Genomic DNA, 23,844 nt, shown 5'->3' with positions numbered 1-23,844 from the left:
CATCCCTAATGATTTGATCTGACAGAAATGTGAATTAACTGTGATTCTCCTAATTCTTGTATTCTCTCTTTACCAAGTGAAGTGAATTGGGTTAGAGCCTGAATTGCTGTTAACTGGATTTTCATATACAAACAGCGGATACCAGCAGGTAGACCAGACTCAACTAGTCTGCTTATGTTTGATCCTTCAACTAAGCCAAAAGGTTAATTGGGCAAAAAGATTGCTTTAGTTCTCAATCATCAAATCATAGATGATAAGTCACAACCCTATAGTGCCCAAGTCTTTTCACAAAAGAAAAAGAATCTTACTTATTAAGTACTAGATAAGTGTTGCCCGTGCATAGCACGGGCCCAACAATTTGAATTCTGATCCCGTTTTGTTCTTGTCTAATATCGCATTCACATAGCGAACCTACAAAACTATAAAGGTTTAGAATTAGGCCAGTCCGATGATTTTTGTGGTCTAAAGCCAAACTTTATGATAGCCTTAACTTTTTAATTTTTTTTTATGTGAACTCTATTTTTCTAGCTTTTTTTAGCTGCAAAGTTATTAATAATATTCTTATAATCAATTTCTTCTAAAGAGTGTTTCTCAATTGACAATATAGCTAATTCATTTAACCTCTCTTGAGACATTGTTGATCTTAGGTAAGAATAATTTTAATTTTGAAAAACTTCTTTCCGTTGAAGCAACGGTAACAAAAGCAATTAACATTATTTTATAAGCAATATAAACATTTGAAAAAGAATCAAATTTTTTTATTTGATTGAATATATCAATTAAACTATTATCTTCTAATTATACTATTTTTCTTAACACTACTAATTTATAAAATAAATCTAAACCATAAATATCTGATTGATTATTATGCTTTAAGGAACATTCATGATTAAGACAATATTTTTTCAAATTTCTATCATCTAGTGATCTCAGTTTTTTTACCGCTAAATAGAAAACCAAAAATATTTTCATATGCTTCAAAGTATTCAAATTTGTTGTGAAATAAAAAATTAGCCTAATCTACTATGTATAAAAAGTAATCAACTCTAAAGGACTCTTCAAGAGATTTTGAAATTTCATTATCAACATTTTCATCAAATTATTTCTTCCTACATATCACACGTTATTTGCGTTCGATATTCATTTCAAATGTAATTTCCTTGACATAAATCATAGCAATTGCTAATCCTTCTTCTCTATATTTGTTAAAGAAAGAATCAAACATTTTCATTCACAACATTTTTAGGTGTAATAAAAAATAAGACCCCCATAAATATGGGGCCTAAAACGTTGTTTTACCCGCTTTAAAGAAGGGATGCCCCTGTTTAGAATTGGACATAAGTTCACAAACATAGAAACACACTTCCAACCTTGGAAAATAGTGACAAATATAGAACAATATATATTGCTTCCCTAGATTTATCAAAATTGAGCAAATATTTCCTTTTCTTCAACTTCCTTTAAATATACTTACAAAATCAAACTCAAGCTCAAGTACGCCTTATTTCTTCATCGTTTTCTACCCACTATCTTATGCTACGTGATCAACTAAATATATCAGTTGCTATCCGTGTTTGTACTATAAACAAAAGAGAACATAGTCCAACTAAGAGCCACATAAAGTATGGCAAATATTTTGTGTATTGCATTCATACATCTGCTACTATGTGTTCTTCAGACAACCTGTCCTATTCCAAGTAGAGAATAAGAAGTCAAATATTTAGAGATAGAAAATATTAAATGATAGCAAGAATTGAAAAATATCACGACATAAAGAGATAAGTGCGATCACCACAAATAAACTACTCGAAAAATACTATACTCAAGAGTCAAATTATGGCCTTTTATAGCAAGACACTGTTACTACAATCTAAAGATACATCAAATATAATATTTTATCAAAACAGTATAGGATCTTCCTATCATTAAGATTTAACCACCTAACAATTAACGAAAAAATCGAAAAAATGCTAAGCCTTATGTTTTCTTTGATAAGCTAATGCTGACACAACTTATGTGAAATGCAAATGATGTCCAGAAAAGTTGGTCAATGCATTTTACTTTCCCTCATATAAAAGAAAAAGATACATTAATATCATATGACTATTAAGTGACACAAAAAGTTCATTCGTTATAAAGAACATATAAGGATATGAAGTAAATACATTGATATATTTTTTGTCATCACTGCAAGAATAAATATGGACTGATATTAATATTTCTTTTATGTCATCTCAGCATTATCTTAGTGTGGTCTTTGTCAATAATAAAATTTTCTAATACACGAAAAGGGAAATATAAAAAAGTGATCCACTTTGCTTTTCTCATTTTCTTCACAAACCTTAATTGAAAAGTTTCTTCTCTGTTTCAAGACATAGATAGATTGATTTATTGACTGTATTTATCACATAAAGTATCAAACTGAAGTTCCATAAGTCAAATATCGAAAGGAAACTGAGTAGATAGTTTAATTCAAGTACAAACTCTTCAAGACAATTACAATAAAACACATTCTTTATATCTAAATATATTGAGTAAGCTGGTAGTGCTCAAGACCTAATACATACCTCAGTCATGGGGTTCTTTTAAATCTCCCATTGATGAATAATCAATTTCTACCAGAGTCAACAATGAAAATAATTTAGAGTTCACGAAATACTGAAGAAGATATAATCAAACATAAAATTGTGTTCAAGATAGTTAGCTCAAGATGGTACTTATTCTAGAACTTCCCAAACAACGGTCAATCAACAAACTTCTAATGGTTGATCAACTAAGTAACAATAATGACGTTTTTGTGTTATTCTATCTGCAAGAGCACCTTATGTTTGAAATGGCACTCAGCCTAGGTAATATGTTTTTTTTTTTCCTCAAAATTTTGGTTTGTTCTTGTCACCCTTTTTGCATAAATTGCACTTTTTTATAAATACATTTGTAGTACATTATATTTAATTTGCAAAGACTTATAACCAAGGAAACAAACAAAGTTATACCATGCCACTGTTACCAAATACACTACAATAATTATGCAAAACTATCCTTGATTTCTTATTTTATTTGTCCTTAATCTTAGTAGATAAACTCATAGAACGGAAAAATATCTCATGGTATTAATACACTGTGCGAAAGAGTTATATACTTCAATTCACAAATAAAACTCAATACCTAACAATAGTACAATTTTACGAAGTACTTATTTCCGAAAGTGTACATACTACGACATGTTATTGTATCATAAATCACCCTACCTATTCAGCCAAATAAAAATTAAAGCAACTCTTGTAGCCACAAATAATAGGCAATATCAAAGCTAGAACTTTCAAAGTATGAATATAAAACCTCCTCGATCACCAGTTATTTCATGCATTACAATACTACCTTTTCTAACTAAGAGGAAAGTTTTTGAATGCTAGACTTATCGCCTGTTTGGCCCAGCTTCTCCAAAGCCAAAAGCACTTTTCTTTTTAAAAGAAGTACTTTTTTTTCAAAGTTAAAGTGTTTGACCAAGCTTTTTGAAGAAAGAAAAGTGCTTTTGAGGAGAAGCAGAAGCAGTTTTGGAGAAGCAGAAAAAAGTAGCTTCTCTCCAAAAGCACTTTTTTGAAAAGCACTTTTAAGAAAAATACACTTAGAAGCAGTTTTTAAAAACTTGGCCAAATACTAATTGCTGCTCAGAAGTGCTTTTCAAATTAATTAGCCAAACACAAACTGATTCTCACCAAAAAATACTTTTGAAAAAAGCACTTTTGAGAAAAAACACTTCTCAAAATAAGTTAATTTTTGCAGCTTGGCCAAACAAGCTATTAGTCATCATATGTTCCGGAATATTAAAAAAAAATCAATTGATCTTTGAACTTGTAACTACAACTTGAAAGTGATGAAATAAATTAAAAGCACAAAAGCAAACACACCAATTGATTTAAGAAACTGAATGCGAAGAGAGCTGGGCCTTACCATCAATAATCACAATGATAAACATAAATATGAAGAAAAAAAAACTTACACCCAAAAAGGAAGTAAAGAGCAGCATGTAGAGGCCTTGATGGATAAAAAGAAGGGTACCAAGTTAAATAGTTCACAGCCTTTGCCACTTGAAGTGATGGAGGAGGACCTTTGAGTACTCTTTCATGACCTTGAAAATAATCCTTTTTCTAGGTTCCTGTAATAGTTTTAATTTGTAAAAGTTGAAAGTAATCATCATGGAAGAATGTTTTAATACATGCTATATTTATGTTAAAACAAAGTGTATTTATGAATGCAATAATATTTTCCACTGATAAATATACAAACCTGATAATCCATATGCATTCGGTACTGAACTAACAGGAGAAAAAACCAATTGTCAAGAAGTAACCAAGTGAATCAATCAGTCAAGTATGCAAGATGGAAAGATCCATCCGTCACTTATACTTTTGGACAAAATATCTTAATAAAATACAAACTTAAAGAATATTCTAATAAAATTGCATAAAAGTAGAGAATAATAAGAAAGTATAGGTGAAGATAACATATGTTGATAATAAGACATGGACATATCAGTAGAAAATAAGACAAATTAGGCTTAAAGATGGGTGAATGAGAATTTCCAATAAGACAAACAACTATAATTTATAGTTGAACACACATTGTATCAGTGGATGCCAATAAACAAGGAATAAAAAAATAAAAAAAATTAAGCTACTTCCTTGGCTTAGGTATCCTCTTATACATGTCCTTACATCTCTATTCCTCTTGTCTGCTTCTTAAAGTTTTGGATATCTGTGCTATTTTCTCGTCCTTTTTCTGGACCATTAGTGTCTTGCAACTTCATACAATCTTTATCAATCCTCGGTGCTCTACTTCCTACTCCTCTACTTTTAAATATTCCTCTACTTTCAAATCCCATCAACAACAATGAGTCATCATATAAAGCAATCCCATTACATGCCCTTTAACATACCTTCCTTATTCCATAAATTTGTAGCCAGATAAATGAATTTAAGTTTAAACAATCAGATGTTGCTCGAACACAACTTTTAAGAAAAGTTCCCAAATCATCTTAAGCCTAATTAAGCATTCCTAAGACATGAAATAATGAATAAAATCTGTCAATAGAAATTTATATGCATAAATTTTTCCCAATAGCCATTTGACTTAATTCATTCACTTTATTTCAATCTCAACCCATACACCAATTTTAGTGCTTTATCAAAATTAGGTTATCATGAGTTCTTACTGTTCTTTTCCTCGGCTATGGAGAGTGAGGGGTGTGCGCAGAGGCAGTTAAGAAGAGCCTGAAAACATACTCGCGATTCACAATTCATAGAAATATAACATATACAAAAAATGTAAAGAAAAGGAAGAACAACATGAATTAGGAGTAAAATTAAATATCCTTTTTGTTTTAAGTTAGTAGAACAATAAATTTCAATACCTTATGAAGAAGAAGAGATAGAGGTGAATCAGCAAGAAGAAGGCAACATCAATGAAATTGGACGGAGAATAGCCCTTAAAATGGTAATTCCGCATCATCTGGTTGGAAAATACAAAATCCAAGGAAATTTATCCATGAAATTGAAAACAGTTAAATAGATCTAAAAGTAGCAAAGAAAGAAAAGAAGACAAAGAGAAAACAAAGAAGATGCGAGCAAGGATTGAGCGAATAATGCCTGAAATCTAATAGATAGATAAGAAGACGAAAAGAGCTACGAGTATTGTTGAAAGTTTGAAGAAGGCGAACTGAAACTCCTCCATCGGTTGGAATAGAAGAGACGGAAGACGAGAGCAGATTCTAGACTCTGTCGTGTGTGTCAAAAATGATGGAAGGCACTTTTTCCTTTGAGCAAAATGACAATTTTGCCCTTGATCGACATCTTTCCTTTTCTATATAATAGAAATAAATAGAAAAAATATAATATGAAGTTAATTGATGGTAAGATCCTTATTTCTGTTGCTAAGCTTCTTACAAATAGTTACACCTTTTTTTTTATTAATCTCAGGCTTAGAAATAAAGGTTTAAAGGCAACAGGAAAATAAGCTAGATAACAAACATATAAATAAGCCTTGGAAAAATATTTGAATTAAATCGGGATACTTTTATTTAGTATGAGCGAAACGAATTGCTAGTTGTTTCAGAAGCTAAGAGGGGCATTCCCCTGTACATATGAAGCAATGAGAACCTAGTCTTTGCATTAAACAGATTAGAACAAAATCTAATGCTATTGTATTGAATACAGAGAACTGGCATAGACGAGGAGTAAATTCCTAACAACAGAAGACATATCTCTAATTCGTGAATGATCTTGGAATGATGCCTTGTTACTGCTGCTGTGTTTCTTCTCTAAACTTGAATTTGGGCATACAAATCCCTTTTTATTGAAGAGCGTATCCACCAGGTTATCCAACGCCTCAGGAGTCAGTCGAAATCCATCCCAATGCAAATACGAAGCCCGATCAAAACATGCAATAACTCTGTGGCATATTCTGGTTTGCGAATTGGGTCACCCTCGGGAAACAGAGTCCGAAAACCAGAAAGCAGCCCACGAATGAATTCCAGATACTAAGTTTTTTATTTTCTCCAGCTTCATTGATGAGCTTTTCAACTGAATTTTTAATAGTCTCCACCACTTCAGGCACAAGATGAGACACTTCAGATATGGATTTTCCATGTAAGAAAGCCTGCTTGTCGTCATTGATACCGAGTTGATCCATAAAGATAAGTGCTTTCTGGAGAACCCTGTTTCTGCCAGAGTCATGAAAAAAGGTGCAGTCTTTATAGAAGAACTTCATGAAGGAGACAATCTTAGATAGGTTATGAGATTGACCGGTGGTGGGATGCCATTCTCGAGGAAGAAAAATGGCATGATGTTTGCTCAAGGAGTTGCAAAACTCAGACCAGACTCGAAGTACTTAGTGCCTTGTTGGGTGTATGGCTGTGGATAAGGCAAACTGAGGGTTGCAACAATTGATGGATTATTATATGCGGCGGAAGCAATCCCAGTATCAAAATCATATGTAATTTAGACAATTAGCATAAACGAGATTTCACGGGTTACCTCTTGAAGCGTGAACATATTTCTTCTACCACGTGAGCCTTCAGTTCCATAACTTCTCAATGGAATCTCCATCACCCGCACAATCGTGATCCTCGAACGTTCCACGGTCTTCTACTGTGTTACCCAAATAATACCCGAAAATAGCAATTTCGTGTGGGCGAAATTTCTAGGAAAACTTGGCTGAAAATTTCAGCCACCATCTACTCCTCCCTCTAGGTGGAAAACCTTATGTATTTATAGCACAAGTTTTAAGGGTTAAGACCCTTTTCCAAAACCTGTTAGGTTTTCTTTTCCACCAGAAAAATGATTCCTTTATTTCCTATTATTTAGGCACAGTAGGGACCACAGAATTTAATTAACAAGGCTTCCAATTATGGAATTAATTTGTAATTTTCGAAATTAATATCCACCATTATTAATTACGAATTATTCCACTAAAAATTCGTAATTACACTCCTTATTCAATTTCGAAATTCATCAATTAAATCTTATTTAATTCCCCATGTTAAGATTCAGATACGAATCAATTAAATTAAATTACTGATGATTTAATTTATTAATTATTTCCTTTAGACTTTCGCTTAACTTATTTCATGTGTCGGATACAAAATCCACCGGCCGGGTTTACACATGCAAACTTATAAGCTTTCATAAAGGTATATCATCAATCTCTAAACCGAGACATGGATTCCATCAACTAACTATTATTTCGCCAATGTATATTATTATTATCCAATTTACCAGGCATATTGACCCACGAAAGAATCTTGTCTTTTAATAAATCAAAACAATAATAATATACACAACTAATAATAATTATATCAAGATTAAGAGTATAAGTACATTTAATGGCTAGAGAGTTTATTTTATTAAGTCAGTATAAAATACTTATCTCTACCTGGTCCGTTCAATACATACAAAATGTACTAGCACAAGAAGTTGGAATTAAACCATTCCCATAATCAAGATTAATTATATTTAATCTTGTGCTACAATCATTCCTGATGGTTTGTCCAATTCCATCATTAGATTGTGAACTCAAACTTTATACTTATAAGAACCGATGATTTAATCTTCCGTGTATAAGCTAAACTCTATACACTAAATTATCTACTATATAAGCAAAAGACACAGACTATTATATGATCTATTTAAAACTTTATTAAAACTGAATAAACAATTATTTCATAATAAATACTATATCTGAACCAAACTCATGGTTAATAGTATATATCCCAACAATCTCACACTTAGACTTTTAACCATGATAATTATTAGAATATACTATATCCAAATGCATGGTTAATAGTATATGCCCCAACAACAATTTGATCATGAGCTAATGATGAAGAGTCGCTATCCCCAAAACTGTAAATGGAGTTAAAAGGGCCGTCTTCCTTCGCAAAAGAGAAAGACAGAACAAGGAGAAAAGACTGGAGTACTGGACCAATAGCACGAGCAACAAATAATGGCTGCTACAAAAGAAAGCCATTGAAGCAAAGAAATTAAGAGCTCAAACAATATGAGAAAGAGCAAGATTGATGCAAAAGTGGTTACAGATTGTGATTTATTTCCTTATTCTTTCTTTTTCTATCTTTTATTGCAAGTTTCTTCACTTTTGCAATAAATCCAGGCTTATTTGCTTATTCTTTCTTTATTCCAAAGTAGTTACAGGAGAAGGAACATTCTTAACGTTCCGCTTCTACGAGGATATGGAAAGTGACACTGCGTTTTCTTTTTAACAGATCCTAGTAATTTTTATTATTCAAACAACCCCATGACTTTTTCTAGCTAATTATTTATCCACCTGAGAAAAATAATGCCAAAGAAACAAATTATACAATCAAATAGGCATTAGAAACATATAATGTATAGTTTTGGGTATCTTTCTTTTTGAAAATAAGGCATATTGATATATACAATACAGTGGTGAAACTAGTAATTTATTCAAGGGCATTCAAATTTGAAAGAAGTGAAAAATATTCTGACAAATGGTGTTCAATACATATTATATACCTCTAAAACATAATATTTTATCTATATACACAATACAATTTTTCGACGAACTTGTAACCATGTGGCTTCGCCACTGACACGACAGGATATGCATTTCCAATGATGACTGATCGTAACGCCATAACAACAACAACAACAACAATGATCCAGTATAATCCCACAAGTGGGGTCTGGGGAGGGTAATATGTACGCAGACCTTACCCCTACCCCGAAGGGTAGAGAGGCTGTTTCCAGGAGACCCTCGGCTCAAAAAAGCAATAGGAGATGATATATTAGTACCATAAAAATGCATAATAAAAATAACAACAATATATAAGAGATATGAAATACAGAATACGAAATACGAAATACGAAATAGATGGCTGGTATAGTACAACTAGAAGGTAAAGCCCTGCATCAATAGACGACCAATGACATTCCTAGTCTAACTCCTAACTGGATAGTCTCACTCTATTGTGCTGTAGAAATATTCACACTCTCCCCTAACCTACAACCTTAATGTTCGACCTCCATAATTCCCTATCAAGGGCCATGTCCTCAGTAATCCTAAGTCGCGCCATGTCCTGTCTGATCACCTCTCCCCAATACTTCTTAGGTCGTCCTCTACCTCTCCGCGTGCCCACTACAGCCAGTCGCTCACACCTCCTCACCGGTGCATCAGTGCTCCTCCTCTGAATATGCCCGAACCATCTGAGTCTTACTTCCCGCATCTTGTCCTCCATGGGGGCCACACCCACCTTCTCTCGAATATCTTCATTCCTAATCTTATCCATCCTTGTATGCCCGCACATCCACCTCAACATCCTCATCTCTGCTACTTTCATCTTCTGGATGTGTGAGTTCTTTACCGGCCAACATTCAGTTCCATATAACATGGCAGGCCTAACCACTGCTCTATAAAACTTACCTTTTAGTAACGGTGACACTTTCTTGTCACACAAGACTCCCGACGCTAACCTCCACTTCATCCACCCCACCCCTATACGGTGTGTGACATCCTCGTCAATCTCCCCGATCCCCTGAATAACCGATCCAAGGTACTTGAAACTACCTCTCTTGGGAATGACTTGAGCGTCAAGCCTCACTTCACCTCCCGCTTCCGTCGGCTCAACTTCAAATTTGCACTCGAGGTATTCCGTCTTCGTCCTACTCAACTTGAAACCTTTAGACTCAAGAGCATGTCTCCAAATCTCTAGCCTCTCGTTGACGCCGCCTCTTATCTCGTCAATTAGAATAATGTCATCAGCTTTCGGGTACCCAATATTTGCTAAAAATCTAAGAGGATTCTCCTGATCCAATCAAAATCATGCAAGCTAGTTGGGGCTACGAGAGATGCTGGTCTCATTTTCCCATGCCATCTTTCTCTTTTTCTAACAAAATAGAAATATACATGTAGTTATCGGAAAAGGCTGGATTTACCGCGAAAACTCTAGTTGCTTTTTGAAGGGACAGCAGAATCAGATCTAGTACATTCTCTGACCATCTGGTAATTACTCAATAATAATAAGATTTGTGATTGTTATATCTTTATATTTATTGTGCTATTGAACATCATGTCCCTTTATAATTTACTATTTAAGAAAATGACCTTTACTTATATGTAAAAAGACAGATGTCTTACCAAGTAACGAAAGGAATATGTGATAAGGAATTCACCAAGTAATTCGCCACAATCCCCTTTTTTGAAGCACTCTGCTCGTTTAAGCAAACAGAATTTCAAAAGGAGTGAAACAATCACTGTAACGTCGTTAAGATGCTTCTGTGCTCACCTTCTTCCATCTCTGCTCACAATCTTAGCAGAAACAGAACCAGACCTTCGCCTATCAATTCTATGGCAGTTGACAGAAGCAGCTCCCGCGTTGCCACAACTGCTCCGCAGCGCAGGAACGGCACGTCAGCTCTCGAAGCTCGCATCTCCCTCGTCATCGCTCTCGCCTCCCAAACCTCTTCTCTCTCTCAGAAACGTAATTTCTTCACTCCAATTCCTAATTTCTCGCTTTAATCGGATTTTAAGCATTTGTCTCTCAAAAAAATTGATTTCTTTTAACATTTCGTCCGGTGCTTTCCAGGGAAAAAAAATTAATTTAGTTTAAAAGACTAATTATTTACCTGTACGGGAATGGAATTGTGCTTGATGGCTGAAGCGCAGCAGATATAAATGATTCATGTTGTCCTCTGGCTAGTTTAGGAATGAGAACCTAGTCGATTGACTGATTCATTAATTGTTATTACATTTTTTTTTATTGTTAGCAGTTCTGACGGAATTGGCGGGTGAAACCGCGAAATACGTGTTTTCGAAGAGGATATTCGAAAATCGGACTTTAGAGGAAGCTTTGATGTCTGGTATTCTTTCTCAATTTTTTCTATGATTGTTATATTCTCTATTTTAATAATAATGAGAATTTTGATGGTTAAAATTAATGACTAGCTCCCATTACTGTTATCTTCTTGAAGTGCCGGATCTGGAGACAGTGAAATTCAATGTTCTGAAACGCAGTGATCTGTATGAGATAAGACAAGTTGAGGTATTTACCCTATGATTCTATTTATTACTAATGTTTGACTCAAAAGATATTAAAACTTTTTTGAACAAATCAATCAAAGATGAAGGGGTAAATCTTAGTCAAACATAATTAATTCAAGATCGAAAAATTATCAACAATAATTGCATATGGGATGAAAGAGATGTGATCGATCTTATTAAGATTCGGCATTGTCTTTCTCATCAATCGATGAGGAAACAGATTTACACATTTTCTTCGAGGTCATTTCCTCTTTTTTTAGAATACAAGAAGGGAGCTTTTTGTCTTTCTTTTGGGAAATCGGAGAAGCCCCCAAGTTGAGAGCTTTCCCTGGCTATATATAGTCAGGGTATCCTTGCCCTTTGCTTGACTCGACATTTTCTTGCCGCTGATGTGTCTTGTTCATGATTTTAGGCGTCACTCTTACCGATTCGTCGGATGTCATAGAAGAGAAATGGAGTGGGCTCTGTTGACCTTCACTGCCTAGTTACTTAGACAGGTGTCTGTCAGCTTGGTCGTGATGGTCAGATTTTGACCAATACAGTTAGTCCCTCCGTCTGTCGGGGTCGTCCTATGTCGGACTCGGCAGACGGATCATGTTCGTTACGACTTCAAGAGAAATCTGACCTACGACTTTCCGTTCCTTAGTCACATTTTGTAGGTTTTTAACGGAGTGGCGACGTTCTTTTGATCCTCTTGGACCGTTGCGGCGGTTTCGAAACCGAAACATCGTTTGGTATTGAAGCGTTGGTTCGTGGTTATCACCATTATGACACACGTTTCTAGGAGACTGAAACGTTTCGTGCCCTATCTGATTTGAATGGCGACTCTTAGGTTTCGTGCTCGGGGGATTTATGTCTCTTATAAATAGAGGAAACTTGTCATTCGATTGACACACTTCATCTTTCACTTGGGAGAATTCTGCTGATATACTTTCTTTCCGATACCTCGAATTTCTTCGTGCCCCCCTTGTTTGCTGAAAACTTTCATCTCTTCTTTCTGTTATTTCTTTGGCGTACTTTCTGACAAGAATGGCTGGTGATTCTTCTCGTGACAATCTCCCCGCTGCTAATCCGACACCGGAAAATGTTTCCCAGATCACCGGAGGGGCAGACGTGGTGGAGGATGAGGAGGTCCCCTCAGTGATTGAGATCTTGGCCCGCCTTGTGAGAGAGCCGACTGACTTCAATACTCCTGCCGGGGTTGAACCAGAACCTGTTCACTCTGTCATGAGGGAGAGGGACATTGTAGAGTTGAAGGAAAGGTGGGGGATTCCCGGTTACGTGGATATGCGGCCGGCAGTGGGAAAAGACATAGTTCATTTCGACTGCCCCGGGTACTGTGTGTTCTACGCCTACCCCTTCATCGTAGGGTACACACTTCCTCTTCCCCTATTGGTAGTGGATTTTTGCCGCTTTTACAAAGTGTGTCCCGCCCAACTTTCACCGTATTTGTACAAGATATTTCTTATGCTGCTCAAGTATGCAAAACTCGTCAGTCGTGAGGTTACTTTGGACCATATGCTCAGCATCTTTGCTCCTCAACTTATTCGTGGTTCAATGATTCACATGTGCCCTCGGGGGTCGAGGGGTCTGGTGGTGAAGATGGACGACAGGACCAACCGTCGTTTCTATGAGAATTACTTTTATGTGCGGACTGAACATATTGTGGCGGACCCAACGGGATTCCCTGAGAGATGGAACTCCTCACGTAAGTTTGTATTTTTAGTTAGTGAAATGCTCGACCGTTTTTTGCGAGTACTAAACTTTATCTCGTCTTTGCAGCTGAGAGATTGCCCCCTTTGCCTGTCGAAGGTATCCGTGAATGGGTGGAGGCCATACTTCCCCATACAGTGGGGATTCGCACATGATCGACCTTTCATGAGAGGTTCGGACGCAGGCCCCTTACAGGTGAGACGACTTCTCTGTCTACTGTTCTTCCTCTTTTTGTTTAGCTTCTTATGCGTTGTTCGTCGTTGTTAGGGAGGGTGCGGAGAGCAAGGGCTCCTTCGTTAGCTTTCCGCCAGCTGGCCGCATCCGCTCGCCCTATCGCAGTACCCACTGCCCGACCTTCATCGAGGGTTGCTTCAGTTGAGTCTGCGGCCTTGGTTACTCCGGCGAGGGCCACTTCTCATGACGAGATTCCGACCAATATCGTTCGCCCAACGGGTGAGTCACCATCTACTGGAAAGGAAGAGGGACCGTTGAAGAGACGGAGAGTAGAGTTTGAGACGGCGTCCCCCAACAGTAATTCATCTGGACGACTCTCCCCGACGGGATCTGGAGAGGGTGCTATTGCGGCTCCACCCATAGGGACGAAGCAAACCGTTGGAATGGTCGGTGTCCGCGATCAGCAATCAGAAACTCCCGCCGCCGTCTTGGCTCAATCAGAAATCCCTGCCGTTGTTGGTGACCAACAACATGTCGCGGTGGAGAATCAGACTTCTGGGGTTGCCGTCGTGATTTCAGACATGCCCTCATCTTCTGCAGCAAGTCGTGCTTCCTCTTCAGCTGCAGAAAGGGGAAAAGGCGTGGTGGTTGACGACTATGAATCTGAGTCAGACCTGGACCCCGATGATGTTAGGATGTTTGAGGAGGGTCTTACTCATTCGGTGGTTAATGCAGGGGGCTTGGCCCGTATTCTTCGGATCCCTTTTGGCGTTAATCTCTTGGCGGAAGGGGAGGATCTGGTACCGCAATTCAGCCTGTTATGCTCCGAAGCTGAGAATGAGTCCCTTCGGTCTGTTCCTGATGCTGAGTTGATAGACGAGGTGGCCGTCATGGTCTTAAGGGTACGATACATTTTATTTCGCTTTATGCTTCCGCCCTTCTCGAAAGTACTATTTTAACCCCGTCTTTACGTTTTTCAGACATATATGGTGGAAGTGGAAAACATTCACAGGGCCAACATCCGGGCAAGGATTTTCTTGAAGATGCTGGAGAAATAGCGTCGCTATTGCGACAGGTGTCGCGAGATGTATGAGCGGTTGAGGACGGACCCCCGTAATCGGGCTCTTGGTGAGGAGTTGGAGAAAAGAGACCAGGAATTGATGCAGACCATCCGCAGCAGGAGCGCACTCGAGGAGCAACTTCGAATTAAGGACGAGGAGCTCGAGCTGGGTAAGGGGGTTGCAGCGGAATGCGAGCATCTGCAGGGAAGGTTGAGGTCGATGCAGCCGGAGATGGACCAGAACTTGGTCAAGGTCGAGGCGATGAGCGTGGAGTGGATGAGAAAATTTTCTGCGCTGGAGAGCAAAGTTGCTGGGTTGGAGAGCATTGAGAGTGCCTGGTCCGAGGCTTTGGCGAGGGCGATGGCCCTGGAGAACACCATCCGCGTCCTCCAATTCGAACAGGAGTCGGAGAGAGCGACAACTACCCTCAGGGAGGCGAGGCTCGAGGAGCGCATCAGCGTGATTGATCAAGAGGCATCGGTTCTGGGAGATCGGGTCGCGGCTTTGGAGGCAGAAAATGAGCGATTATTGGCTTAAGTTGAGTCATCTTCCGCTACCGTTCCGGCCCAATTGCATGAGCTCTGGGTTTATGCTGAAGCCCAGCGGGATATATATAAGAGTTTGTGGGAGGCGAGCACCGTGGCTGAGGCTGCTTATGAAGAAGCACGAGCGAAAGCACGGGAGGCTCGCATCAATTGTGGGTATGACGCAGCGACGCCCAAAGCTAATGGGGATGCGGATGATGGTAATGGAGAACCTCTTGGAGACGACGATGATGGTGGTGATGGTGATGGTGCTGGTGACGGCGGTGATGACGCCGAATGAAGAATGTTGTCCTTTGTTTTTATTTTCAATTGTTTGTCGATTGTCGTTCGTTCGTGTTGTTGTTGTTTTTTTTTGGTTGGCTTGGGCCATATGTAAGTGGCGATAGCCCGCACTGTGACTTTGTATAAATGAGAGTTCTTTTCTTAGCTATTTGTCTTGTACTTCACTTTTATTTCAACTGTTTATGGCTTTGGTGCAAGATAGATGCCCGTATGGCGAGTCCCGGTTTTTCTTTCCTTCCGTGGTTTTCAGCCTTAACGGGTGTTGTTTCGAACTTATCGAAATGACGGCCCGTCGTCGTTCTATCGAGGTCGAACCCTTCTCTTTTTTGGCGAAAGCCCTTGGCCTTTAGGGTATTATTTCGAACTTATTGAAATAACAGCTCGTCGTCGTTAGATCGAGGTCAAATCTTTCTCTTTTTTGGCGAAGGCCCTTGGCCTTAAATGGTGTTATTTCGAACTTATCGAAATAACAACCCGTCGTCGTTCGATCGAGGTCGAACCCTTCTCTTTTTTGGCGAAGGCACTTGGCATTAAAGGATGTTATTTCAAACTTATCGAAATAGCAGCCCGTCGTCGTTCGATCGAGGTCAAACCCTTCTCTTTTTTGGCTAAGGCCCTTGGCCTTAAAGGGTGTGATTTCGAACTTATCGAAATAACAACCCGCCGTAGTTCGATCGAGGTCGAACCCTTTTCTTTTTTGGCGAAGGCCCTTGGCCTTAAAAGGTGTTATTTCGAACTTATCGAAATAGCAGCCCATCGTCGTTCTATCGAGGTCGAATCCTTCTCTTTTTTGGCGAAGGCCCCTGGCCTTAAAGAGTGTTATTTCGAACTTATCGAAATAACAGCCCGTCGTCGTTCGATCGAGGTCGAACCCTCCTCTTTTTTGGCGAAGGCCCTTGGCCTTAAAGGGTGTAATTTCGAACTTATCAAAATAGTAACCCATCGTCGTTCGATCGAGGTCGAACCCTCCTCTTTTTTGGCGAAGGCCCTTGGCCTTAAAGGGTGTTATTTCGAACTTATCATAATAACAACCCGTCGTCGTTCGATCGAGGTCGAACCCTTCTCTTTTTTGGCGAAGGCCCTTGGCCTTAAGAGGGTGTTATTTCGATCTTATCGAAATAACAGCCCGTCGTCGTTCGATCGAGGTCGAACCCTTCTCTTTTTTGGCGAAGGCCTTTGGCCTTAAAGGATGTTATTTCGAACTTATCGAAATAACAGCCCATCGTCGTTCGATCGAGGTCGAACCCTACTCTTTTTTGGCGGAGGCCCTTGGCCTTAAAGGGTGTTATTTCGAACTTATCGAAATAACAGCCCGTCGTCATTCGATCGAGGTCGAACCCTCCTCTTTTTTGGCGAAGGCCCTTGGCCTTAAAGGGTGTTATTTCGAACTTATCAAAATAACAGCCCGTTGTCGTTAGATCGAGGTCGAACCCTTCTTTTTTTTGGCGAAGGCCCCTGGCCTTAAAGGGTGTTATTTCGAACTTATCGAAATAACAGCCCGTCGTCGTTCGATCGAGATCGAACCCTCCTCTATTTTGGCGAAGGCCCCTGGCCTTAAAGGGTGTTATTTCGAACTTATCGAAATAACAACCCGTTGTCGTTCGATCGAGGTCGAACCCTCCTCTTTTTTGGAGAAGGCCCTTAGCCTTAAAGGGTGTTATTTCGAACTTATCGAAATAACAGCTCGTCGTCGTTCGATCGAGGTTGAACCCTTCTCTCTTTTTTGGCGAAGGCCCCTGGCCTTAAAGGGTGTTATTTCGAACTTATCAAAATAACAACCCATCGTCGTTCGATCGAGGTCGAACCCTCCTCTTTTTTGGCGAAAACCCCTGGCCATAAAGGGTGTTATTTCGAACTTATCAAAATAACAGCCCATCGTCGTTCGAACCCTCCTCTTTTTTGGCGAAGGCCCCTGGCCTTAAAGGGTGTGATTTCGAACTTATCGAAATAACAACCCGTCGTAGTTCGATCGAGGTCGAACCCTTTTCTTTTTTGGCGAAGGCCCTCGGCCTTAAAGGGTGTTATTTCGAACTTATCGAAATAGCAGCCCATCGTCGTTCTATCGAGGTCGAATCCTTCTCTTTTTTGGCGAAGGCCCCTGGCCTTAAAGGGTGTTATTTCGAACTTATCGAAATAACAGGCCGTCGTCGTTCGATCGAGGTCGAACCCTTCTCTTTTTTGGCGAAGGCCCTCGGCCTTAGAAGGTGTTATTTCGAACTTATCGAAATAACAGCCCGTCGTCGTTCCCAGTTTCTTGAGAGTTGGACATCTTCCGTAGGAGTCCCAGTTTGTTTGGTATTGCTTGCACCAGACGGTGCAACGCTGGTGAATACGAGGTGTTGATATTTCGCTTAGGTTCGTGCTGTGTACGAATTATAGTTTTCTTGTCCGACTCCTGCCGTCCAGCTCGGAGATGTTGCTGGCAGGAGGTATTTCAGCTGTGTTGAAGCAATTTTTGTCCGTCAATCGAGATGTTCCTGTGTACGTTCGTCCACGCGGGTCTTATGTGCTTGTCTGGACAAAGAGTGGGAGGTGAGGATGAGATTTCCTTCGCTCCCGCTAGGTGGTCCGGTGGGGGAGAACAGGTTGGTAACACCGCTTGCCTTGTTTAGTATATGTGTGGTTGATGTGGCGAGGATTTCTAGGCTTGGTAATCCTACTTGGCTCTCCTTCCCTTACTGCGCTGCTCCCATGTCTCGCGTGGGTTGGATTCTCTCTTCGTGCTTCCTTTGGTGGGTGATTGTGTTTCTTGGCTTTGATCTGAGAGAAACTAGGAATTTTCACTAAGAAATCCCCACAGACGACGCCAAATTGTTTGATTCAAAAGATATTAAAACCTTTTTTAACAAATCAATTAAAGATGAAGGGGTAAATCTTAGTCAAACATAATTAATTCCATATCGAAAAGTTAACAACAATAATTGCATATGGGATGAAAGAGATGTGGTCGATCTTATTAAGATTCGACATTATCTTTCTCATCAATCGATGAGGAAGCAGATTTACACATTTTCTTCGAGGTCATTTCCTCTTTTTCTAGAATACAAGAAGGGAGCTTTTTGTCTTCCTTTTGGGAAATCGGAGAACCACCCCAAGTTGAGAGCTTTCCCTGGCTATATATAGTCAGGGTATCCTTGCCCTTTGCTTGACTCAACATTTTCTTGCCACTGATGTATCTTGGTCATGATTTTAGGCGTCACTCTTACCGATTCATCGGATGTCATAGAAGAGAAATGGAGTGGGCTCTGTTGACCTTCACTGCCCAGTAACTGAGACGGGGTGTTGGTCAGCTTGGTCGTGATTACTAATGTTGTCATTCCTTTTTTTTTTTTCCCAGTAGAGTCTAGATTTGTATGCATCCATTCTGCAACTTTATCGGGGGAGTGGTTCCAGATGAGAGGGGAGCAATATTTGACGGGAAAAAAAATGAATCTTCATTAAAATATGTTGAAGATAGAGGGCAAACTTGTTATGAGAAACCTTTAGAATACTACTTACATAGATACAAATAGTAGGTAAGATACGTTTTGTTCACACCAGCTATATATTCTCAAATAAAGATTAATCATTTAGTCAGTAATTCTTGATATATGGTGATTATAGTGAAGTAGAATGATCCGTTTCTTGAAGTAATCAAGGTTACTAATACAAGAAAGCATTAGTTGGTAAAATTTACCAGGTCATGTAAATAGAAACAAGAGACATTCATGCAGATTTTGTTGTAACTTGATTCTACGATCTTTTCCAATAAAATGGGCCTTAGCTCATATATGTGATTTCCCTTATTATGGTCATAAAAAACAAGCACCTGGGGATTGCAAATGGATTATGAAATGCACAATACACATGGAACGAGGAGAGTAAGGTTGTTTAAGTACATGGCACAACTGGAGAGCGATAGTTGTAGCAGGGGGTCAGCATGTCTATTAATAAGAAAGAAAAAGAAACAAATGAACCTGAATGAGATTTGGTATTCAAAAGTATTTTGGAAAAGAATGGAGTTGACGGAAATAGACTAATGATCACAAATCAGGAGTTTTCTCAATTTTGAGAAACATGTTGTTGACTCAGTGTTAAAACATGATGAGAAAGCAGAGGTGCCAGTTTTTACAAATAATCATCTTATGTTCTAATTTTTGGTTTGATCACCTAGAATTAAGCATGTCATAAGCTCTTTCCGTGCACACGGAAGCCCTGGATCCTGATATTTGAAAGTCCTCATTGACATAAAATCGTTTTGGCAGATCGACTTTTGTATTAAAATTGAATCTGGACCATCAGTCGCCCTGTTATTTATGGTGCAGATATTTCTTCTTATGTGTATATGCTCTTAAATTCTTGTCCTCCTTAGTCATTCCTAACTTATTTTTATTAATAGCATTAATCTAGATTATAGATATGTTGTATTATTAGAACTTTAATCACCGACATCTCTTTATGTTGTCATATTGATAATTATTCTTTTCTTTATTGTCCCTTTAACCATCTTTTCTTTTCGTTATAACTCCGAGTTGATTTATCTAAAGTAATATTGTGACTTTAAACAGCCTTACTTTGCGGCGGAGGCTACAATGCTTGGGAAATATGGGTTTGATTTTAATGGTGCATCTCAATCCTTCAACACATTGGCAGAGTACTTGTTTGGTAAGGTAGTTAAAGGTACTTATAGAGAGTCAAACTTAGATCGCCTCCAACCACATTGTAATGGTGTTCTTCTTTGGTTATGTTCTCTTTCTTGATGATTTCCAGAACACAAAGAAGGAAAGTATGGCGATGACAACACCCGTAATCACTCGTAGAACTCAATCTGATGGGGAGAAGATGGAAATGACTACTTCAGTGATAACTAAAAGGGTACAGATCGTCTTCTGGTCATTCCTTTTTCCCTTTTAGTTCTTGTGCTGTGTATATTTACTACGTCATTCGTGACATATGGTTTGGTTACTAATGCGCATGCATTTTTGTATGACATGGTGTTACTCAAAATATTAACTGCTAATCTATTGAAGTTGAGTCACCACATAACTTGGGAAATGGTAAATGAAAAACTACTCTAAAATGACCACAGGTCGTCAAATGGAAATACAGACTTCACTGATTCTATTGAAAAGAAACATCATCTGGTTACCTATCACAAGGAAAACATTTAAGCTCTTGATCTGGAATTGATAAAAGAGGACATGTGCTTTAGATTGAGATTTGAGGATCTTTCAATTGTATGCTAGGCCTATACGCCGGGGGATGGGGGTACATATAAAACGTAAACATTCTGGATGCTTATAGTTTAAACCTGTAATACTCTCAGATAGTATTGCAAATCCATATCTGGGAGAGTGGAAACTGTTAGATTCCAGGTTTGATTATGTTGCATGGATCCTTCAAACAAGTGTGACATGGGTGTGGGTACTTCTTGCAGGTTCTTCAAAGTATACTAATAATTAGGAAAAAAATGCACAAAACTCCTATCAGATACTTACACACACACAAACACACACACATGGTATATACCTATAGGTTTGTCCATATAATGCGATATCTAATCTTAGTCTAGAACAAGTGTCGAATGGAATAACAGTCACAAAGAACGATCTTCTTAATGATAAAGGTTATGGTACGAATAAAATATACACCCCTATATAAACGATAACACATTTTCTTGTAATTCTTAAGTTAATTTCTGAGAATAACATTTTGTAACATAAAAAACCAATTTTATGTGAAAATGGGCCCTCCATATAGATTGGCATCCTATAAGAATTCTTTACTCCCAGAAACCTTGAAACCGGATTTAGTCCATTCTAGAAAAGAAAAACTCATTTTAGCTTGATGTATGATCCTATGTTATAGGGCTTAAACCCAGAAGAAAAAAAGATAAACATTGTGTATATAGTTTTTGTATTTCGGAATGTCGTGCGCACATATTTTCACCAAAAAATATACCCACTGGAATTTCATTAAGAATTTCATTAGGTGGAAGATCAAGGAAAGTGGAGGATGTCCTTTGTCATGCCCTCAAAGTATGGTTCGGACTTGCCACTACCAAAGGATTCCTCCGTAACTATCAAGGAGGTGCCTAGGAAAACTGTCGCCGTTGTTGCTTTTTCAGGTTTGTGATTTCAGATTTTAGCATGTCAATATAAAGTTCTATTTTATATGATGATGATATGAGTTGAGCTTATCGAAAGAAGTGAGGATTCATAGCGCCGACCCCAACTTTGTGGGACTGAGGCATAGTTGTTGCTGTTAATACAAAGTTCTAGACAGATTTGCATTAAAGTTTATTTGAAATTCAATATCCTAGTAATTGGAAGCCGAGCTCTGTCTCATTGGTCTATAGAAGTAAATCTTGTTTAAGTTTACTTAGTGCTTTATTGATAGCTTCTCTTGTTTTGATATGAGAGAAACTTGCATCTAGTTGTATTTTCTGTGCCTTTCCTTTGACGTGCTATATGCCTGTTGTGGTAGATAGCAATTTCCATTCAGAGTTCAAAAGCAAAAACATTTAGGAATTCTATTTTCAAGTTTTATATCCTAACTTAGCTAGCTTTCTCCCATTTGATTCACCAAAGGTTTTGTGACTGATGAAGAAGTTAAAGCCCGAGAATCAAGACTATGTGCTGCGTTAAAGGGAGATGCAGAGTTTCGGGTAAAAGATGGTGCCTCGATAGAAGTTGCACAGGTATATTCGTAGAACCATTTCAATAGTACTTGTAATTCTCCTGGGGAACAGATTTTGGCCTAGTGTAACCCCCAAGTGACATACTAGTTGTGTTTTTTTTATACTTCTGCTTGCAGTATAATCCACCATTCACTCTTCCATTCACACGTCGGAATGAGATTAGCCTGGAAGTTGAAAGGAAACAGGAATAGCTAGTCAGGGTGCAACATCTTGCAGATAAATCCGTGCACTGATATATAGAAACCAGTGAAGCAAAACATATATGGCGTAAATATATTGTGTTGATATACTCCTTGTATATATATATATGTATATATATATATTTGGTGATTGCTTGACATTTTGGTAACAAGGTTATGTACATGCACAGAAATGTAAGGTCACTTATGCTTCAACTCTGAATATAATAACACTGTCTTTAATACTCTTCTCGATCCTCCATTTGAATTCTATTGGGCATATTTTGGGTAATATTATTAATCTCCTGGAAGCTGATCGATGTTTGAATAGCAGATAATGTGGTTTTGTCCTGGGATACCTTGGAGCAACGGTAAAGTTGTCTCCGTGTGACCTGGAGGCAGAAGCGGATCCAGAATTTAAATTTTATGAGTTCAACTTTTAAAGTTTTTAGCATTGAACCCATTATATTTTTAAAGATATGAGTTCATATTTACTATTTTTGTAATTTTAATGAATTTTTACACATAAATTTTTACTCCGCGTCAAAAGTTATGGGTTCAGTTGAGCCCGGTAATACTACACTACATCACTGCCTAGAGGTCACGAGTTCGAGCCATAGAATCAGCCACTGATGCTTGCTTCAGGGTAGACTGCCTACATCACACCCTCTTAGGGTGCGACCCTTCCCCGGACCCTGCGTAAACTCGGGATGCTTCGTGCACCGGGCTGCCTTTTTTTCCCAGGGTACCACTTATATGTGAGTTGCTGCAGTTTAATGTTTTGTACTCCCTCGGACATGGATTGTTCCGAGTACTCCACATTCTTTTGTCATCAATTTTCTTATCGAGCATAAAGATTCCTTTCCTTTTAGCTTTATATGTTGCATATTACTTGACAATGCAACAACAACTAGGTATCAGTCTCAATCTAGTTAGAAGTTGCATATGAATTATCAATATACATACTATGTCCAAATATTTCAATGATTAATCATAAATTGACTAGATTTAAGTTGGTCTTTAACCTACTGCAACCATCCTTCTTTGTCATGGTTTGAGACTGATTATATGAGCAAGTACATGCGGAATATACGATAATTTAACTTTTTCAAAATAGAAGATCTGTAATTTGATTGTCAAGCATCTCAATCTCCCTTTAAGATAACCCGAAGAAGTAATGGTGACTTGAGTTCAAACTACTGAACTGTTGGTATTGATTATTAAACCTCTCAATCTCCCTTGTCGCCTGTAGGATAACCCGAAAATGTGAGCTGATTTGAGATCAGACTAATTTTTCCAAATCTCTCCGTTAGGACTGAGTTTGCTTCTCAGGGTCAATCTAACCTTACTTGTGACATATCTTTCTCATTTCTATTGTAGTGATGAATTGGTGAGAGGAGCATTACCCTGTCCCACTTTTCATGGTTATTCTACCTCCACTCGAGAGTCTTCCAATTTCCCTTAAAAAATGCAATTTCTTATTAGTGGAAACTTTTCATGTGACACTGAAATCATGTTCTTATGGTTAGAAACGTGAATATATGCACAAGAGAGGGTGTGTTTATAAAATTAATTTGGCCTTTAGATGTGGTGACTGGTGAACCCATCATTAGGACCTCTCCGTCATTGATGTGAGGAAA

General features: G+C 38.4%; 2 protein-coding genes and 1 long non-coding RNA gene across 9 annotated transcripts; 2 read left to right on the top strand and 1 right to left on the bottom strand.

Moving 5' to 3' along the window:
- Nucleotides 1-1,381: 1,381 nt before the first annotated feature.
- On the bottom strand, nt 1,382-5,808 carry LOC107825070 (uncharacterized). Of its 3 annotated transcripts, none has more exons than XR_012709749.1 (7): nt 5,646-5,808; nt 5,411-5,508; nt 5,213-5,270; nt 4,288-4,316; nt 4,060-4,156; nt 2,568-2,615; nt 1,382-1,683 (listed from the first exon to the last, which is right to left on the bottom strand). It is a non-coding gene; the product is annotated as an uncharacterized LOC107825070 (long non-coding RNA). The 3 variants fall into 3 exon arrangements; XR_012709748.1 differs by having other exon boundaries at nt 4,288-4,311; nt 5,646-5,807; XR_012709747.1 differs by lacking the exon at nt 4,288-4,316 and having other exon boundaries at nt 5,646-5,803.
- Nucleotides 5,809-10,661: 4,853 nt separating this feature from the next.
- LOC107762761 (heme-binding-like protein At3g10130, chloroplastic) lies at nt 10,662-22,510 on the top strand. 5 transcript variants are annotated; one of them, XM_075254011.1, is made up of 9 exons: nt 10,662-11,011; nt 11,301-11,390; nt 11,502-11,572; nt 13,354-13,479; nt 19,894-19,995; nt 20,096-20,200; nt 21,317-21,452; nt 21,916-22,025; nt 22,142-22,510. In XM_075254011.1, exons 1-9 carry the CDS (start codon nt 10,801-10,803, stop codon nt 22,214-22,216), a joined length of 1,026 nt encoding a protein of 341 aa, XP_075110112.1. In that variant the 5' UTR covers nt 10,662-10,800; the 3' UTR covers nt 22,217-22,510. The 5 variants fall into 5 exon arrangements, with proteins under 5 accessions (XP_075110112.1, XP_075110111.1, XP_075110113.1 ...); XM_075254010.1 differs by having other exon boundaries at nt 11,298-11,390; XM_075254014.1 differs by having other exon boundaries at nt 10,674-11,011; nt 11,502-13,279.
- On the top strand, nt 13,488-14,654 carry LOC107825072 (uncharacterized). Its single transcript, XM_016651908.2, has 2 exons — nt 13,488-14,360; nt 14,439-14,654. Exons 1-2 carry the CDS (start codon nt 13,530-13,532, stop codon nt 14,514-14,516), a joined length of 909 nt encoding a protein of 302 aa, XP_016507394.1. The 5' UTR covers nt 13,488-13,529; the 3' UTR covers nt 14,517-14,654.
- Nucleotides 22,511-23,844: the final 1,334 nt, after the last annotated feature.

This window comes from Nicotiana tabacum, chromosome 5 (genome assembly GCF_000715075.1).
Source record: "Nicotiana tabacum cultivar K326 chromosome 5, ASM71507v2, whole genome shotgun sequence".
NCBI classification, from domain to species: Eukaryota; Viridiplantae; Streptophyta; class Magnoliopsida; order Solanales; family Solanaceae; genus Nicotiana; species Nicotiana tabacum.
This window is presented reverse-complemented; position numbering and strand designations above follow the sequence as displayed.

Bases quoted from the DNA above. Each gene is read 5' to 3' on its own strand.
- LOC107762761 (XM_075254010.1), top strand. From the start codon at position 10,801: ATGCTTCTGTGCTCACCTTCTTCCATCTCTGCTCACAATCTTAGCAGA. The intron at 11,012-11,297 runs GTAATTTCTTCA...TTTTATTGTTAG, and splicing joins CTCTTCTCTCTCTCAGAAAC to CAGTTCTGACGGAATTGGCG. The intron at 11,391-11,501 runs GTATTCTTTCTC...ATCTTCTTGAAG, and splicing joins AGAGGAAGCTTTGATGTCTG to TGCCGGATCTGGAGACAGTG.
- LOC107825072 (XM_016651908.2), top strand. From the start codon at position 13,530: ATGCGTTGTTCGTCGTTGTTAGGGAGGGTGCGGAGAGCAAGGGCTCCT. The intron at 14,361-14,438 runs GTACGATACATT...TACGTTTTTCAG, and splicing joins TGGCCGTCATGGTCTTAAGG to ACATATATGGTGGAAGTGGA.